The 20,759-nt window shown below is 37.2% G+C and overlaps 2 protein-coding genes across 2 annotated transcripts in view; one reads left to right on the forward strand and one right to left on the reverse strand.

The window, feature by feature from the left end:
• Window positions 1-17,257, forward strand: part of LOC130678900 (serine/threonine-protein kinase TAO1-like) — a 60,621-nt gene extending 43,364 nt beyond the window's left edge. The window contains 5 exon segments of the mRNA XM_057501528.1: window positions 1,240-1,443; window positions 3,455-3,694; window positions 8,000-8,182; window positions 13,496-13,732; window positions 13,735-17,257. Of these exon segments, the coding sequence (XP_057357511.1) occupies window positions 1,240-1,443; window positions 3,455-3,694; window positions 8,000-8,182; window positions 13,496-13,732; window positions 13,735-13,920 (1,050 nt within the window). The 3' untranslated portion in view covers window positions 13,921-17,257.
• The window catches only part of LOC130683271 (formin-like protein 1), a gene marked incomplete at its 5' end in the record, with an annotated part of 44,737 nt that continues 28,744 nt past the window's right edge, over window positions 4,767-20,759 (reverse strand). The window contains one exon of the mRNA XM_057499528.1: window positions 4,767-5,371. The remainder of the gene's footprint in view (window positions 5,372-20,759) is intronic.

Below are 20,759 nucleotides of genomic sequence, written 5' to 3' on the forward strand. Positions count from 1 at the left end.
AACTGTAAATAAATATCCAACAAAATGCAGTTCTATAGTTGTTTCCTAGTGAAATCAGGTTTTAGTTTTATAAATGAATGTGTTGGTGTAGATAATCCTTTAAGCATATAATTCATAGTCTAACTAATAAGCTCATTTTCTTTTAGAAGGTAGTTTTGTGTCTGTGTATGTCTGTGTGTGTGTGTGTGTGTGTTCATTTAGAATGATTATTATCAGTATAGAGGAAGGGACATACCATAGTCATAGTGGGTGGGAAATTTCCTTGGCCAAAGATTTTGAAAAACATAGCCAAGTGATTCTTTCTGTATATGCCTGTATTATCCCTGTCTTCTCATTGACATCCTTAAGTTGAGAACTACAAGCTTATGTGCTTTTTATTTTTATGTGTTTGAATATCTTATCAATGAAAGTAATGAATAATCAGTTTCTTTCTTGAACAACACATGAAGAACCATAAGGTTAACAGTCTCTAAAAAATCATCTTAGACCTAGGAAAGATGGCTGATTTATATTCTCTGCAAGGTTGATGCATTTTAGGTTGAAATATACTAGTATTAGCATCCTTGGGTTTGCATCATTGAATGTATTGTCAATATTCTCATCTTGACCAGTATAAATAAAATTTTTTAGGTAGTTTGCGAGATGATATTTAAAATGCTGTAGAAAAACATTGGTCTTCCTTGTTCAGTGGTTATAGTGATGAAGATTAAATCTATTCAAAAAGGTCTCTATTTTCCTGTGGTTTTGTTTATTTTCCATTTAATTTCTGGTCTTTTATACAGAGCCCATCCTTAACTTTGCCAAAAACTTAGTATTTCTATTGTTGAAAGCCAAGAAGTGAGACATAACTATATTTTAACCTTAATTTTAATTCATATGTGATTTTTACTTGAAAGCACTGTCTTCTTCCCCTTTTTGGGAGAACTTTAAAGAAAAATGTTTTACTTCATTCACCAATCATTGCGCGCTTTCAAACCTACGAGCCATCCTAAATATAGCTGTGCAAAGCTAAAAAGTATGCATGTTTTCTAGTGTATGTTTTCTCTTTCCTTGTCCTGCTTCATGGATAACTCCAGAAACAGAAAAATACTACCTACCTCCTTTAAGGTCATTGCCCTGCCTGCCCATGAGAGAGGGCACAAATTAAGTTCTTTTACTGAAGATTACCAGCTACCAAATAGTATATTCATGTAGTTAATTTTTATGTATTTTGAACTCAGTTGTTTTTTATCTTGCCAGGAGCTGAATGGAAACAAGAGCACCCCAAGAAAAGAAAAACAGGAATGGCTTTCAAAGCAGAAACAGAACATCCAGCATTTCCAAGAAGAGGAGAAGACCAATCTTCTTCAGCATCAGAAACGGTACCTAGAGCTGCACTGCCGTCGCTTCAAAAGAAAGTTGTTACTTGGGTGCCATAACTTGGAACAGGACCTTCTCAGAGAGGTATGTTTAAATGGTGTGAAATTAGAATCTTCCTGAAAATATGTCAGTCACATCCCACCCTCAGGGCCTTAGAGCGCCTCTGCTTGCCTTTGCCTATTTTTCTTCTTCTTCCCTGGAAGAATATTTAAAGAAGGGAGGAGGATTTGGAGATCAGAATTGAGGAGATATGAAGTGAGGGAGAAGGTGAACCATGTGGGTTGGGTTTCCAGGGAAGAATATATCTCCAAATCCTCCTCCCTTCTTTAAATATTCTTGCGCTCCTCTCTCTCTCTCTCTCACACACACACACCACACACACACACACACACACACATACGTGCACATACTTTTTATGGGGATCTCTCTCTCCCGAAGTAGAATGGAAGTTAGATCAAGTCCCAGGTTCTGTTCAGGGCTTTTATATACAGTGGCTAGATATATCCAGGCCTTGTAGCTAGTGGCTGGCCCATAATAGGTATTCAATAAATATATATTAAGTAAATATTTAATAAATATTAAATCCATGAATGAAAGAAGTGTTAGTTTTTAAATATGAGAAAATTAATTGGATAACTTATGCCTTTTCATCCACAATGGGTGCCATGAAGGTATATACTACCATTTAACATAATTTTATAATCATGAAATTATTCATTGGGAATATGTGGAAACTTATGCCAATGAAAACAACGGTACTCATTATCAGGTATACCTATGAGCATAGATCAATTTATTTCCAAGAGTGGCTTCAAAGAAACTTCAAGTATAACATAATTATTCAAATTCACTAATAATTAAAGAAATTCAAATTAAGACAATTGCACCAATTAGATAAGATCGGTCTAAAAAATTGGTGAGTCCTAGTAGTGCATGGGAAAGTGGTCAATGTTGGTAAGAATATAAATTGACCCTGCCATTGTGGAGCATAATTCAGCAGCTTTAACAATTTAATTTGCCTGTATCTTCTACCCATCGAATCCGCTTCTAGAATTCTATCCTAAAGAAATAGTAACATAATTATATGGTGTATCATGTGTAGATGTTTATTGAAAATTTGTCATAAAGCAAAAAATAGAAAAACTATGGCATCAGAAAGCAGAAGCTTCCTATAAACAAATTTTTTTAAATATGTATTTGTCCATTATATTTTTAGGTAAAGAAAGCATATTATATGCCTATAATATATATTGTTATTCAATTTTAAAACTGTATGTTTTTGTGTAATAGTTGTGTCATGATAAGCGTGGGGAAGGTTGGGAAACATATGCACCAAATGTTGGCCCCTGGAGAAGGGGCTGCAGAGGCAAAGGGGGCACGTCTGACTTCCTTCTACATAGTAAAAGAGAGAGAGTGTGTGTGAGTGTATGTGTGTGTTTTGTACATTTGATCTTTTAAACTGAAAAAAACTGTAGTAACATTTATTGATCATGAGGTAGGTATTCTGACAGCTTTCCACTTATGAACTCATTTCACCCTCACGTTAATTTTATGAAACAGCTATGTTATGGTCTCCATTTGAGAAGTAATGAAATGGAAGCACAGAGAGTTTAAGTAATTAACCCAAGGACTCACTGCTTGTCAGTAGCAGAGCCAGGATTTAGAAACAGGCAGCCTAGCCCTAGAGTCTTGTGTTCTTAACCACTGCACTATACTGGGTATACTGCATGGAATAGAATTGAATGTATACTCTGAAGAAAGTCAAAGGATGACTTAGAAATCCTGTTCAGATACAAAATTAGGAAACGTAAATGATGGAAAGAGAGTAGAAAGGACGTTAAGTCTCTTGGGGCAGATTTCATATGTCTTAAGCTTATTGCTAAAAGTAGTATAAATAGTAAATGAACAGATAAGGCAATTGTGCTACTAATTGCCCATTTTCTACAGTTCCAGTAATAAAACTCTAAAATTCACTGTGCAGCCATTACTGAATCAGAGGATTACATCTATATCCTGGTTATTCTGTTTCTTAGGATTTTTTTCTCCTGGCATTGTACATCATCAAATTATGCCTTTGTCTTTTTTTATGGATTAGGAATTAAATAAAAGGCAGGCTCAAAAGGACTTAGAGCACGCAATGCTACTGCGACAGCATGAATCCACGCAAGAACTGGAGTTCCGCCACCTCAACACAGTGCAGAAGATGCGCTGTGAGTTGATGAGGCTGCAGCATCAAGCCGAGCTCACTGACCAGCTGGAGCATAATAAACGGAGAGAGCGAGAACTAAGGCGGACGCATGTCATGCAGGTTCGACAGCAGCCTGAGAGTCTGAAGGTACCTTTAGCCTAAGCTTCTTGGCAAAGGAGAACAGATAAAAGGCACCATGTAAACAGTAAAAGTCTAAGCCAGGTGTCTGTCATAAAGAAATTGAATAAGCTTTTCTTCTTTTCATTTTAAGCATGTTGGGTTAGTGTTGGTGTAGAAGGTCTACAGCTGCAGACTTCTGCTTGTGTATTTCTCAGCAGAGAACCAAAACATGGCCCGAACTTTTTAACTGTGGGAAGTGTCATAAATAAGATTCAAAATTCTCATTTTAAGTGTACCCAAATGTCCAGTGTTGATACTACAATCTACATATCAACATCCTAACCTGCTGGCTTCTCTCTGTTGTTCCAAGTTTTATAGTTTTGGAATCTTATTTCCTCTGAATGTGATTTGTATCCAAAAGAGGCAGTAAGTTCTTAATTAGTACAGAAACCAATGAATGAAAAATGCCTTTTTACCCCCTCTCCCTTCACTGTCAATACTCATCTTTAGAGGAATAGTGGAATTATCACACTGTTACTCCCATTCTTTCTGTGTTTGGTAACATAAGTAAGACCAGGGCATGTGTAGTTGGAGTGTATTTTTTTAATTAGTACATCAGAGTGAAGCAAGGTATTACATGCTCTCTTGTAGACAAATAAGGAAAGACAAGTGTTTCATACATATCAAAGAACCTTAAATTTTGTATTTGCTTTGATAGAGAAATTTATTTATATGATACAAAATTCAAAAGATGCCAAAGTGTATTTATTATAAAGTTAAAGCTTTCCCTCTCCTTGTTCTTTAGGCCACCTGGTCCAGCCCCCTCTACCAAAATCAACCAGAGTTAACAATTCCAAGGAATTTTCTAATTTTATAACTTGTAATAAATATGTGAAGTATAATCACATGAATCTTAATAAAAAAAAACCAAAACGTCCCACTATATATGTTGTCACCCACAGTAGTACCTCAGTTAATCTGTACATGTCTGCACATTGTAAACTTGTGTTTACATCCAATAAACCCCCAGTTCCACAGTATCTTCTTTACCCCCTTTTTCAATCTCTTTGACAATTTAACTATCAAACTATCAGGTAACAACACTTACCTGAATAACTCCCCTGAAGTGAAGTGAAATTCACTCACAGAAGTAATCTGTGTCCAAACCAGAAGCTAAACCATACCTAGTGGTATCTCTGATTCCTATTCAACTCCATTCATACAAGTTGTCCTGAACAAAACACAGAAGCAAAGCTAAGATTTACCCTTTCTTGTGAATCTAAGTAAAATTTTATACTTTGCTGTATCTTCAAAACAGCTAATGAACATCATTTACAGAGTGGCTCGTACATTGACTACCCTCATAACCGTCATTAGTTAATGCTTATCACAATCAGAATTCATAATGATTTTCCAGATTTATTTTGTCTTTGTAGCGGTTACATAGTAGAGGTTCTCACCAAAAGATATTTAAAGCATGTCTATAAAATGAATTACAGTTTTAAAGTGAGCAGCACCCAGAAGTAAACCGAACTGAAAGCTTGTTTAGTTTTCTTTGGTCAGACCATAAATCTGATAGGACTTCATTTCTCTGGGGCTTGGAATAGGTGAGTTGTTTACTGTTTAACCCTTCATTTTGGTTCCCTGTTGTGGCAGCCTTCTCAGTTTGAAAGCTTGTAGACACTAGTCTGATTTTCACAGATACTGTTAAAAAATCAAGGGGAAAAATAATGTCTCACACTCATAGTCAGACTTCAGATAGAAAGCGTCCTTCTCATGATACATAAGCTCAAGACTTTCCGTAAAAGAAATTGTTCTGTTACTTTAGTGGGAAACAAAATCACCATTCCCTCTTAGTTGTATATATCTATCTACTTGTACAATTTGAACAAAACAGACTCTTTTTTTTAAATTAAGGTATCATTGATAAACAACCTTAAGAAGGTTTCACATGAGCAACATTGTGGTTTCAACATTCACTCACACTATCAAGTCCCCCCCAACCCACTGCAGTCACTGTCCATCAGCGTAGTAAGACACTATAAAGTTATTACTGTCTTCTCCGTGCTGTGCTGCATTCCCCGTGACCCCACTATATTGTGAGTGCTAGTAATAGTGCCCCTTAATCCCCTTCTCCCTCCCTCCCCACCCACATTCCCCAACCCCTTCCTTTTTGGTAACCCTAGTCCCTTCTTGGAGAAAACAGACTCTATTTTAACATCATGTCATTTCATTTACGTAATAGTTGCAACTTCTGAAGGTAAATTTGTATTTACTAAGTAGTAGTTCAACTTCAATAGTTGCAACTATTCCAACTTTCTCCAAGACTTTAAGGGGGATAGGAGGACTTCAGTTTGCACACTTAGGTAAGCTGACAGTATTTGTAGACATTGGGGCACCATTTCTGAGGAATGACTTTGGTAAACACCTATTGTTTATCTGCCATTTCTTCATCTGCCATTAGGTGACGTTTTGTCAGTATTAAGTGAGTAAGAAACAACTGGAACATGTTTATCCTGCTTTCACTTGAGTGAAACATTGAGGAATATAGTTTATTCTTGGTATAAGTATTAATCTTGTTGAAAAAATTTTTCAGGGCATTCTTTCTTGTCATTAGCTAGTGATATGGAGTGACTACAGTTTTCTTGGCAATATATTTGAATATTTAAAAGCTTTTTAAAGAATGGAGGCTGTTACACAAAGTCAGAAGAGAATTCTAAATTTCATTGTTCCATTTCTGGCTAACTTGGAGGAATTTTATTAACCAAGGGCAGTATTTAAGAGCAGTGCTAAGTGTAACTAAATCAAGAGTTTGTATTTCTAGCTAGACATTTCTTGACCCTTCACAGAATAAAGGTACATGACTATGACTTAGTACCTCAATTGGTGTAAAATGCAGAAAAGGATATATATTTGATTTTGTAGTATGGGAGCAAAGAGTGTGAACTAGTTCCTTGACAAGAGTGTTTGGTCATACATGCATTTGCACACTTAGTCAACCATTCAATATCTGGCAGTATATATATTGAGGTAAATAATTTCAACTATAGGTTCTGCCTTTGTGTAGCAAATGAGTGTTGTTACTTGTAGGCTTGATGGGTATACCTTATAAAATATATCTCATCTTACTAAGTTTTGTTGAAACTTGAGTTCACAGAATAATTAACCTGTGATTTAAAGCCAGAGTTATTCTGTTTCTGAACTCAAATTATTTTATTTCAAAAATGTTTATGTAGTTCATGTCTGTTATCATTACCACAAGAAGGGTTGTCCCTTCTCTTGCCTCATAACTTTTCTTTGACCTTTGAAAGATTAGTTAGCTGACTTTCAGGTCTTTGCTCACGGTGCTAAAGAGTAAACCCTAAGGAGAAGCAGACCCAAAACTTAGCCATCTTAACTGAGCAGTATGACCACAACATTAATGAAATGCTCTCCACTCGAGCTGTAAGTTTATTTTACTTAGGCAAAACAAATTTAGTGCCCCTTTCCTTCCACCACCTGAATAAAATCCCAACAATTGAAATATTAAGTTGGAAATGAAAACTCTGCTGCACCTTGGGAAATAGTGATGCTGATCCATATTCTTCTTGTTCTCAGCATTGCTTGGAAATATGCAGGATGCATGTATAATTCTCTTTGATACACTTGGTCATGAGGTTCCACATAGGCTCTCTGCTGGTGCCTTGCAGAGGTTTAGTACATATACCAACAGTGTATCAAGATTGGAGAAGCAACTTTGTTAAGCAGTGTTCAAAAAGTAGTACTTTATCGGGAATCCAGATGGTCACATTTGAGTGCAGGTACAAAATATTTGCTATGTAAGTTTACAGACTTTTTCTTACTGGGCCAGATAGTAAATATTTTAGGAGGAAAAATTGAGGTTATTATGTGGGTACTTACATAGCCATTTAAAATGTGACCATTTCAGAATGTAAAAAACCATTCCTAATTAGTGGACTATTGAAAATCAAAAACAAAACATCAGGTAGCTGTTCAGATTTGGCCCATAAGCTGTGGCATGCTTGTCCCTGTTCTGTAGTTATTTCCATTGGAGAGAAGAGATTCCCAGTCTTATATCAATCAGATTCTATGTTTTTCTTTAAAAAATAATGATTACTTAGGCATCATCCAAATAGCTTATGATAGCTTTATTCTTATAATGCCGTCATCGGTTGCTGTTTTCCTTTTCCAGAGATGTTTACTCCAAGATGTAAAAGAGAACAGTTGTGCCCTATAGAAGAGTAGTCTGCCTTAACTGACACCTCCTCCTTTCCGTAGGTCATGAAAAGATAGTTCACAGGAGGATATATCTGTTTTCTTTCTCTCTTTCAGCCGCATTTGGATGAAGCACAGGAGGCAGAGCGCCAGGCTTTGAAAACGCAGCTGCAGCAGGAACTGGAGCTGTTGACTGAACTTCAGAGCAAGATCAAAATGCAGGCTGAGGCACAACACGCTCAAGAGTTTCGGGAGCTGAAACGGAGGGTCTCCCTCCGCAAGACACTTTTAAAACAACAGGTATACGTAAGAGAAAAAAGTAATTGTGCCAGGATTTGCTTTCATCAAAATCATTTCATAAATATATTTTCGTGATGACAGAGGTGGCATTAGATTGTTTTCACAATACCATATTTCCTTAATTCTAGTTTTGGTAGTGTTTTCTGTTTCTTTAAAATTACTGATTCAGTAATGAACCTTAAACTTAATGAGTGTGATGTATTAAAGGAATATACTTAAGTAGTAATTGCTAGAGGAATGATGTGGAGTTATGTGAAGACAGTTGAATTGTAAAAGGATAGCTCTGGCTCCGTCTTCCTCCCTTCTTTTGTGTACCTAGTTGTACCTAAAGAAATTGGAGAGAAACTCGGATAGTGAAGGAAAAAACTTTAGTAATTGCTTGAGAGAGACAAGGAAAAGGGATCAGGAATATACTTTATTCATTCATCCCTGGTCTGAAACTGTACAGATTGATGCATTACTAGAAAAGAGAAGGTAAAACCAGTTTTACACAGATGAAGAGTCAGGCTGAAAATATTATTTCTAGCTGTAGCTTTATTTATTTTACTTATTCTTTGTCATGTATATTAGAACCAGAATCCCTGAATTCACTTGTGTCCTTTAAGGTACTGAGGCTGTGTGTGTGTGTGTGTGTTGGAGAAAGAACAAAGGGTAGAAGCTTTTGAGAAAGAAGGAGAGGAAAGGCGTTTGTCCTGAGTAGCGGCAGGATATCGGTTGTATCCAGGATGGAACGCTATGTTCCAGAATTCCTGGGCCATAAGTTCCCAGCAGCTGGCACGGTCTTAGGTCCATTGTAAGTTAACACGTGCCTAATGGTTTTGTCTATTAAAAATCGTCATTGCTTCTGGACCATTAATTGGCCCATAAATTTTCCTCTACTTTCTACAGTTCTTGTGATAAAAATAGAATACCTCATTTCTATTAAAAAAAATATGTTCTTAAAAACTCCACCTAAATAAGGTGTTGCTATTTCTCTGGCACAGCTGTCTTTATTACTGGCTCCTGTAAGAGTTACTTGCCTCTAAAAATTATCTCAATTGTGTTTCTCATTCAAGATGGGAAGACAGAAACACATATACATTTTTAGAAAAATGTAGTTGTCCCATGTACAGAATTCATAAATCTGCCTGATTTCAACTTGCATATTTAAAATTTAGTCTAAAGTTCCATCTCTTATGCTTCAAAATTATCACTAAAAGAGAAGCCTATAGTATCTCAGTCACAGTGTTATGAGAGAAATATTGGTACTGTTTTATTTGTATTTTTAGCTCCACCTAGTGGCTCCGAGTTAAAGAGAGCTAATTAGTATCTTAGGTGTAGTCTTATTTCAATATATGAACTAAGGCCTTTATGTTCTACGAAACCAGGTAAAATGTTGGCATAGGGCTGATACCATTGCGGAAGTGCAGTGGCACTCTCATCCGTTGTTAATGCATTTTGGAAAGCAATTAGGAAATATATATTGATCTTTGAAAATGTTAAGCAAAGAATTTAGAGAATTTAGAGAAAAGAAATCCTGAATACAGGAAAAGCAATATGCATAAATTGTTAATTATGGCATAGTTTATAATGGTTTAAAACACCTAACCATCTAAAATAATGAAGTGCTTATGACCAAGCCACTTAATAAAATCTTACTCAACCATTTAAATAATGGCTATAAAGATTGTATTAATGTGGAAAAATGCTTATGAGGTGTTGAATAAAATAAAGACAAATCACACTTAAAGTGAGTTGAACTAATACTTATAATGGCTATATTAATATGGTAGATTGGTTGCGGTGGTTTGTATTTGATAATAGACATGCATAAGATTATTTAGTATTAAAAATAATAAAAGAAACAGTGGAATAAATCTACAGTGCTTTGAGTTGCTGCTTGATTTTTAGGGCTCATGTTTATACTTCAAGTGAAGTGCATGACTATAAAGCAGTTTGGGGTCAGTCAGTTGGCAACTACCAAGGCAGTGATATACCCATGGTATGATTTGAAAACATCGTAACATCCGTATTTTCTGTACTTTGTGCCTACCGGTTGTACAGATAAGAAACAGTCATCTGAAAATAGAGGTGGAACCAGAGAGAATGTTAGTTGTTTCTAGATGTATAATAATTCTGTTTGAAGATTGCTTTCAGCCTCCAAATGAACCAAGAATTGTCCTCCAGGTCGAGACACCAACAGAGGACGCTTCAGTTGAGGCTCACATGAGGTCTTACTGCAACTTTCCTTGTGCTTTATTTACATTAAAGTTTCAGCAAAATGACAACATAACTATAAATGTTCAATTCTATGTGCATTTCATACATGCATAAAAAGTGGCAGTATTTCCAAAGTATAAATGGGCTTTTCTTTGTCTTAACATTTCCTTTCATTTCCCCTGAATATTTCACTTAATATCAACAAGATGGTTGGTAGTTTTTAAATAAGAATTGACAATTGGAATATCTTACAGGACCTACTGAACTGAAAATATTCACACATTTCATTTCAGCGAAGATAGGTTAGGAGAGAAGTCTCAGAAGTCTTATATCCAGTGAAACCACCTTTCTTATTTACAGTAATAAATAAAATATTTTCAAAGAAATGGGGGTTAATATAACCTATCACAAATCTTAGTTTTAATTTTTATTGAAAAATATTCTGAGTTTCTTAAATGACAAAACTAATTCAGCAAACAAAATTGAAGGGGTGCTTACTGGATAAAAGTGGATAAGCATTAATGTGTTTAATATTTTTATCATGAGTTTCCTTCAGATAATATACAGGGCATTCAGATTAGTTAAATACTCAGTACAAGCCTATCCTTTATTAGGTCCTTCGAATTAGATGTTCTTAATAAATGGATTTTTGAAATTTTCAAATAGGAAAGATTTAAAAGAAAAATTTGAGGTTATTTGAATCCTTACAGATATATAAATTTAATTCTATATGAATTGGGTATTTTATATGTAGGTAATAAAAGAGTGGAAAAGTTATTTTACAAATACATATTTTTTTAAACTTGGCAAGTATAGAGAAACAAATAGAAATTAAAATGTCTTTAATCTCACCACTCAGAAATCACCAGTTAACAATTTGATATCTTTCCCTTAGAAGAAGCATTGTGTCTAATCTAGGTTCTCTTTCAACCTTCATTAGGAAGTGCCCTCTCTAAACCTTTGTAACATTTTAGTACTTAGAGTTTAATAATTTTCAAACTCACCCTACCAAAGTCCATTCTGGCCTATTTGTAATTCCCCACACACATTTTATCATTTTGCATGCCTTTGCCCATGTTCCCTCTGCTGAAAATATCTTCCCCTTCCCTTGTCGTCTGGAAAACTTGTGCTTTTCCTTCCGAATCCAGTTTCTGTCACCTTCTCTGAGAAGACTTCTTTGCCCTACTCCTCTTCCCCTATAGGGTGAAATACTCCATCCCTTTGTATTTCTGCTTTACCTTATAAATCTGTTATTACATCTTATCATATTATGTGGCAGTTTTTGTTTGCATGTGTGTCCATGCTAAATTGTGTGTTTTTAAAAGGGCACTTTAAAAAAGATACATAAGAGGGGACTTGATAATATGGGTGAATGTTGTAACCACAATGTTGCTCATGTGAAACCTTCATAAGATTGTATATCAATGATAACTTAGTATAAAAAAAGATACATAAAAATTAAGCACATTTGTTGAGCTAGATTTCTGTGTAGAGAACAATGACTATTGGTTTAAGTCCTCAAATATCTTAAAACCTAATTTAATACTTCTTTACAAATACTCTTTATTTCCTATTTTTTTAAAAGTTTGTATCATGGAAATTTTCAAACATACACAAAAAGTATTAGTGAAATTATTAAGAACTGGTACAATGAAGTCCCCAGATACTCATTACCCAGCTTCAACAGTTATCAGTATCTTGCTTATATTTCATCTGTTTCCCGACTCCACATGCAGCTTTATAGGGGAGCAGAATAGGGGGCAGAGTATCTGAAATATTTTAAAGCAAATCCCAGCATAGAATCATTTCACTCCAAACACAGATAAGGAAATAAGGACTCTTTCACTTCAACATAGTCATAATTCCATTGTGTTAACTAACAAAATTATAATAAATGTTTAAGATTACCTAATACTCAGTCCATACTTAGATTTCCCTTTGTATCTAAAAAAAGGTCTTCTTGGTTTATTTAGATTGGGGCCCAAACATGGTGTAGACATTCCATTTGATTGTCTTTTAAGCCTTTTAGTCTCCCAGGCCCTTTTTTTTTATTATTGTGGACTGGGTCATTTGCTTTGTAGGAATTCTCGCATTTGAATTTGGCTGATCCATCCTCATGGTGTCATTTAATGCATTCCTCTTTACTTTACATTTCCTGTAAAATAGTCATTAGATCTAGGGGAATGATTTTATTTACATTAATTTTTTTTCCTTTTAAAATTTTTGCAAGGAATTTTCATAAGGGTTTCTGTGTTACACTTCCTTTTGCATCACATCAAAAGATATATAATGTCCAGTTGTCCCACTTTGAAGTCATATTTGATGAGTGGGCTCAGATATTCTCATTCATTAACAATTTCTCCATCAACTTCTTCCCATTGTCATTGGCTATTGTGTATTTTTTCACACTAAAAACTATTTCTAGTCAGCTATATATATATTTGTAAACCTTTGAGTTGTCCAAAACTGATTATGATGGCTACCCAACCACTGATTTCTAAGTACATAGAGTCTCCTAACTTTCTAATGGAAACTTTATGGTTTTTGTTTGTTTTTCACTTAATGCTCTGATCTTTCTGGAATATGGTATCAGATGAGGTTCCATTTTTATTTTCTTCCAGATGGTTAGCCACTTGTGCCTGTGTTGTTTTTCCCATTAAATTAATTAGTGCTTTTGTCCTGCATTAAAAACTTACAAACTTCATTCTGTTTCTATTTTACTAATTACTGGTTCCTACACCAATACCATATTTATTATATTAGAGTGACCTTATGGTGTATCTAATAAGGCTACATTCTCCTTACACATTTTCTTTTTCAATCTTTTTACCTAATGGTTTTGGTAGCCATTGATGATAATTGCCTTGATTTATTATTTCAATAGAGATTATTACCTTTGCTTTTAAGAACTTGATTTTACACATTTTAGCAATATAAGTTATATATGATTCCTACAGTACATCTCTTTGATTTTGAAATGTACATCCTTTAAAATAGCCAGAGTGGACATTTTTATGATTCACTTTAAACCAGAATAATTATTGTTTCTGTAGTTTATAGATTTTTTTAAATAAATGAGCTTTCTTTTTGCTTCCACCCACCAACCCACAACAGATGGAAGAAGAGATATCGACATTTCAGAATGAGTGCAGTGAAAGAATACGAAGCCTGCTGGAGCGGCGAACGAAAGAGATGAAAGCTTTCCAATCTGAAAGCGAGGGACTAGGTTTTAGAAACGACCTTTCTAACCTTGCCCCTGAGGCATTCAGCCACAGCTCCCCCAGAGCTCCTCACAGGGTGCATCCCATACGTGGCCTAACACAAGCCTCGGGCCATCCAATACAAGGTGGGTCCCCAGCCATGCAGGTCACCCTTCTGAGCCAATGCATGGGGTACCCCGAGGTAGCAGTATGGGAGTTCGCAATAGCCTTCGGGTTCTGAGGCGGACAGCTGCCGGGGGATGGACGGAACAGGGCATGAACAGAAACACCAGTGTCACTTGACAAATGTCCAATGGGTCACACATGTCTTACACGTGACTTAATAATTGAGAATAGCGAGGAGCCAAGATGGTGGCATGAGTAGGACAGCAATCTCCTCCCAAAAACATATATATTTTTTAAAATACAACAAATACAACCATTCCTAAAACAGAGACCAGAAGATACAGTACAATAGCCAGGCTACGTCTACATCTGCAAGAACCCAGTGCCTCACGAAGGGGATAAGATACAAGCCGTGGCCTGGCGGGACCCGAGCAGCTCCCAGCGGGAGGAGAGGAGTCAGAGCGGGGAGGGAGAGGGAGCCCAGGACTGCTAAATACCCAGCCCTAGCCATCCGCACCAGAGCATGGACACACAGTGCGTGGTGTGCTGGATACTAGGAAACTGAACAGTAAAACCTGTGAGCAGGTCCCCGTAGCCGGCGCACCTGGGACACAAGAAAAGCGTGTGCTTTTTGAAGGTCTTAAAGGGACAGGGGCCTCATAGCTGGATGGAGGCATCCCGGCAAACAGCCCAGCAGCTGGGAATCCCCGGGAACTCCAGGCGCCCCGACCCCCTGGGTGACAACGTAGCTCGGTGGCCCCCCACAGTGATAAACAGCCTCCCGCCCACTCCCCCCCTGGCTCGGCCCCACCAGAGCAGAGCAGCAGCCTAAAAGTGGCCACGCCCACAGCAACCATGAGGAACCTACTCCACAGTAGCGGGGCAAGAATCAGAGACCCTGTCTGCACGCAGCTGCCCAGCAAAAGCCACTAGGGGTCACCGTTCTCCCAGGAAAGGAAGGCCAGGAGCAAGTGGAAAGGGACTTTGATCTCCCAGCTGGCACACATGCCGACTGCCTACGACTACCTCTATCACCATGAAAAGGCAGAAGAATTTGACACAGACCAGACTAACCCAGACATCCTCCCCTGAGAGGGAATCTGAGGAGATAGATTTAACCAAACTTCCTGAAAAAATTCAAAATAAAGGTCATAACCATGCTGATGGACTTGCAGAGAAATATGCAAGAGCTAAGGAGGGAGAACACAGAAATAAAACAATCTCTGGAATGACTTAAAAGAGGAATGGACGAGATGCAAGAGGCCATTAATGGAATAGAAATCAATGAACAGGAATGCAGAGAAGCTGACGCAGAGAGAGATAAAAGGATCTCCAGGAGTGAAAGAATATTGAGAGAACTGTGTGACCAATCAAAACGGGACAATGTCCACATTATAGGGGTACCAGAAGAAGAGAGAGAAAAACGGATAAAAAGTGTCTTTGAAGAAATAATTGCTGAAAACTTCCCCAAACTGGGGGAGGAAATAGCCTCTCAGACCATGGAAGCACACAGAACTCCCAACACAAGGGACCCAAGGAGGACAAGACCAAGACACATAATAATTAAAATGGCAAAGATGAAGGACAAGGACAGAGTATTAAGGGCAGCCAGAGAGAGAAAAAAGGTCACCTACAAAGGAAAACCCTTCAGGTTATCATCAGACTTCTCAACAGAAACCTTACAGGCCAGAAGAGAATGGCAGGATATATTTAATGCAATGAAACAGAAGGGCCTTGAATGAAGGATACTGTATCCAGCACGATTATCATTTAAATATGAAGGAGGGATTAAACAATTCCCAGAGAAGCAAAAGTTGAGGGAATTTGCCTCCCACAAACCCCCCTCTACAGGGTATTTTAGAGGAACTGCTCTAGATGGAAACACTCCTAAGGCTAAACAGATGTCACCAGAGAAAATAAAATCACAGCAAAGAAAGTGGACCAATCAATTACTAACTAAAGGCAAAAAATAAAATCAACTACCCACAAAAGCAGTCAAAGGAAACACAAAAGAGCACACACACACACACACACACACACACACACAAACACCTAACATACAAAGAATGGAGGAGGAGGAATAAGAAGGGAGAGAAATAAAGAATCATCAGACTGTGTTTATGATAGCTTAATAAGTGAGTGAAGTTAGACAGTAAGATAGTAAAGAAGCTAACCTTGAACCTTTGGTAACCAAAACCTAAAGCCTGCAATGGCAATAAGTACATCTCTTTCAATAATCACCGTAAGTGTAAATGGACTGAATGCACCAATCAAAAGACACAGAGTAATAGAATGGACAAAAAAGCAAGACCCAACTATATGCTGCTTACAAGAGACTCACCTCAAACCCAAAGACATGCACAGACTAAAAGTCAAGAGATGGAGAAAGATATTTCATGCAAACAAGGAGGTGTTCCAGTACTAGTATCAGACAAAATAGACTTCAAAACAAAGAAAGTCACAAGAGATAAAGAAGGACATTATATAATGATAAAGGGCTCAGTCCAACAAGAGAATATCACCATTATAAATATCTCTGCACCCAACACAGGAGCACCAACATATGTGAAACAAATACTAACAGAATTAAAGGAGGAAATGGAATGCAGTGCATTCATTTTACGAGACTTCAACACACCACTCACTCAAAAGGACAGATCCACCAGACAGAAAACAAGTAAGGACACAGAGGCACTGAACAACACACTAGAACAGATGGACCTAATAGACATCTACAGAACTCTACACCCAAAAGCAACAGGATACACATTCTTCTCAAGTGCACATGGAACATTCTCCAAAATAGACCACATACTAGGCCACAAAAAGAGCCTCAGTAAATTCAAAAAGACTGAAATTCTACCAACGAACTTCTCAGACCACAAAGGCATAAAACTAGGAATAAATTGCACAAAGAAAGCAAAAAGGCTCACAAACACATGGAGGCTTAACAACACGCTCCTAAATAATCAATGGATCAACAACCAGATCAAAATAATTGAGAATGGCCATTCCGCTGGGACAGTCCACCAAAGGAAACTCCCTGCAGACGTCACCACAAGCAGCCTCCTCGCGTGGGTGCTACCCTGTGGAAGCTGAGGCATGTGGGATACTTTATTCATTTTTGTCAAGCGTTCTGTCTTGTGTTTACTAATTGGGATGTCATAGTATTTAGCTGTCAGGTTTTGTGTTTTGTTTTGTTTTTAACTTTTGGGGAAATTTTATGTAAAGGGGAATTGGTGTGTATGTGTGTTTATCAAATACGCACACACATGCACAAATACAGTGCACGTGGTAATAAGAAACCGGTTAGATAGGGGGTATTTTCTGAAAACTGCAAAAACAATTCAGCAACGTGGCTTGAGTCATCACTTTTGGACAACTCTATCCTAAGAAATTTGTGAAAAGATCTAAGGCCTTTCTCTGTATACCCCAGGTTCTTATGAGCCACTCACAGCAGGCAGCATATGCTAAAACAAGTTATTATGGAAACACACCTGTATCCCCTCACCAATGTATTTTGTTTATTAAATAAATGTATTTTGTCTGACTTTTGTTTATTAAATTGGCCTCATTTGGAGTACAAAAAAAGTGGAAATCCATGGACACTAAAGGGTTGCATTGACTCTTTCAGAGAGTAGAAGACAACCTAATTCTTTTTCTGAATGCTGCAAGCTTGTCAGCGATTTTTTTTTTTTGGTCCATTCAATTGTGCCTTCTTTGTGGTATGGTGAGATGGAGGTGCTTCAGGAGATCACAAGTTTTGTGGAAATTGCATCATCAAACCTGTGAGCCTCCAAAGGGGAAGACAAAAAGGGTGAGAGGGGCCCCTGAAAGCTCATATGATGGGTATGTTCAGTAGCAGAGTAAGGAGATGAAGCCTATATATATCCTGACGTTTTGTTGCTTATGCTGTGATATGTCATCCTAGCTGAGCTAAGCTCTGTTAAATTCCAAGACCCCAAACAGTACTTTTACTTTGCTTATACAAAAACAAAGACATATAGCCAATACAAATTAAAGGCCAGAGGTATTTGAATGATGCCATATTTACAGACCACCATCTCGTGGAATTCTCATCACACTACTTAGACATAATTCGATTACCCCCTTTTGGTTTATGGGGTTTCCTGTTTACAAGCAGAATAGCCCGTTATTTAAATGCTTAGTTGCCATAGTGAGCCAGGAGTCACTGAGCCTGTGACTTTACCAGCTGCTGACCAACCCTCAGCACCACTGTAGGTTTTGCTGCATGTGCAGGTCTTCTTCTTTTTTTTTTTTTTTTTTTTTTTGATTGCTGTTTTTGTTGCTGCAATACTCTACAAACTTCTAGTTCCTTGAGACTTAGTTATTGCTTGGCATCATGTTAACATCACACGACAGAAAACACCACTTGCAGAAGTCTAAAGCCTCAGTGCTAAAGTACTACTGAAAAGGAACCAGCAAGTTTGGCAAATTAAGAAAAAAAAAAAAAAAACTAAAGTGAGTTGTGGTGGTCAGGAAATCTCTTGACGAAAGCTAACTTCTTTTTTCCAGAGAGGGGTGTGTTTTGTTTTATTTTGTTTTGTTTTGTAATGAAGGATCCACCCGATGCTGACAGTCAGATGTGACTTGGGGTCCCACCTCCAGTGTGGAGACTGAGCTGCAGGTGGGTGGGGAGCCATGAATATGACTTGAAGGGAAAAAATGTCCTTCCCAGTGAGCACTCTAAGTTCCTTTAGGTTACTGTCCTGCCCTCTCCCCAGTTGTCTGACAGATTCCTGCTGTTCACAGAGGGCTCCAAGGTAGGATTCTCCAAGGCCCTCTCAGTGATGCTCTCCACCTAGACCAGACTAATCACCATTGAAATCTTGGTTTTCTCAACCAATTTAAGTCTTCTCCAGGTACGTCAGTCCAGTCTGCCTGAATCCACCCCTTTAGGACTTTCTAGCATTCATTTAATGGGAACTGGGAGAAAAATTAATATTTCAGTGTAAATATTTTTAAAACCAAGATCACAGTAGAATTCACACACAATCATAGGCAGTGTTTCGTGTAGCACTCTGGTCCGTCGTCCTCTTGGCCATGGTTGGGATCACCAGTTTTTAGGTGGACATAACATGTACTTGATTCTACTGAAAGGGACTTTTAATTATTTCAGTAGCTCTTCTGCATTCAAATATTGTACAGTATCTCAGACAAATTGAGATATCTACATGTTTAGAGGAAAGTGATAGGACCAAGCTTTAGAATTTATAATATGTCCAAAAATATAATGGAATTTGATACCTTTTAAAAAATTCTTACTAGGTCTGGCTCCTTTACACTGCTGAAGCAGATCAGTTTTGCATATAAAACTCTAAAATCGAAATGGACTTAAATTAGTCAAACTGAACTACTGAGTTCATGCAGACTGTATGTACTTGTGAAATCGTGATTAAACACTGACTCCAAATGTCTGTCCAGGAGGGCTTTGTTTTTGCCACGCAGATCTGGTTGAATTGTGTGGCAACCAGTTTTACATCACTATACCTGGATTATTCCATTAAGTTAATTTGAATTAAAATATATATAGTTTGCAAAAAAATAAAATAAATAAAATATATATAGCTTGCAAAAAGATTCAAATTAATTCAGATTAATCATTCAAATTGGTTTGTGTGTGTTTGTAAGATTAACTTCTGAGGAATCTCAATCATGGTAGGAATCATCAAAGAGTAAAAGCAGGAAAATTTGAAGGATTTTGAAAGATCCTAAAGAGAGAAGCAGGCACTTTCTCAATCAGTGTACAAATGTCAACCTTTGATTAACTAATACTACCTCCTCCCCAGTGCTGGTGTTCACTTAATATATATGTGTTTAAGAAAATAAAAAATGTGGGAAATTTGTCCAGCATATCAGAAATTTGTAAATGCTATATCTGGTATCCAGAACTTGGCAGTAAAAAGTTTCCTGTGTTCACTCTCTCTCCCTTTTTCTAAGTTAACATTTTGAAAATGTAAAACCTCATACCTTGAGATATTCCTTAATTGGGTTCCCTTCCTTTCATACATATTTTTTTCTCCATTTATTAAAATCAGCTGTATCCCCAAATTACAGTATCTACAGGTATTTTCATTGATACGTAAGGTTAGCTGGAAAATGCATTTATATTATTTTTATTCAGAACTGCCATTCTTTTCAGTGATCTCTATACCTGGAGACGACTAGTCCTGCATTTAAAGCCACACCCACAGGTATAATATGCTTAGTACTCTAAGCCAAGGATTTACCAGTAAATTGAACTTTTTAGCATAACCATCATGATGTTCAGCCGCCTGGACATCAGGTAAACACCACTCAGCACACTAAGAAACCGTCCTTGACACTCCTTCCCACTCCCGCCTGTTTCCTCACCGCCTTTGCAAAAACCAAAAACTCTGTTATGAGTGTCTTTTTCAGACCATAAGGCAGACTTTAGTAACTTTCTGCTTTAAGTACTAAATGTCTGGCATTTTAAACTTTCATAGAGTACATTGTGTTGGACACTGGAATAATACTCTTTATTTTCATTTTCACCTGTGAAATATGACTTTATTATACTTGAAACACCTCTTTTGCATCTCTCCATTTGTGCCATTCACTAGTGGAGATAAATTGTATTATACCATGATCCACTGGCTTTTTAAAAAGCTGCTAAGTATGCACATTTTTGGTATAGCTATTATCATCTGTATGTATATATTGTATGTACACATGAGTGCCTATACGTGTGTGTAGATAGGTGGATGTATCTCATACTGTACATTTCCATCAGGGCACTTAAGGTTCTGTCACTTGGTTATTTCAGACCTCAGTTAAGGCAAGAATGCATGTGTTTCTTAAGAGTGAGTACTCTGGGTTGATATTTATGAAAAGATGGTCATTAGATGCTATCTTTTCTTTTTTAATACCCTCTTAGCACTTGTGTGGGTGGGAAGAAAGCTGGGTAAAATGTGGATCCATAAGATGCAAGGCAGTAAAAAGTACTGGGGATGGAGCCAGTTAGTGTGTCCATGGGTCTGTGTCGTGATACAGTAAAAAATAAGTGATGC

Source organism: Manis pentadactyla, chromosome 4 (genome assembly GCF_030020395.1).
Source record: "Manis pentadactyla isolate mManPen7 chromosome 4, mManPen7.hap1, whole genome shotgun sequence".
Classification (NCBI taxonomy): Eukaryota; Metazoa; Chordata; class Mammalia; order Pholidota; family Manidae; genus Manis; species Manis pentadactyla.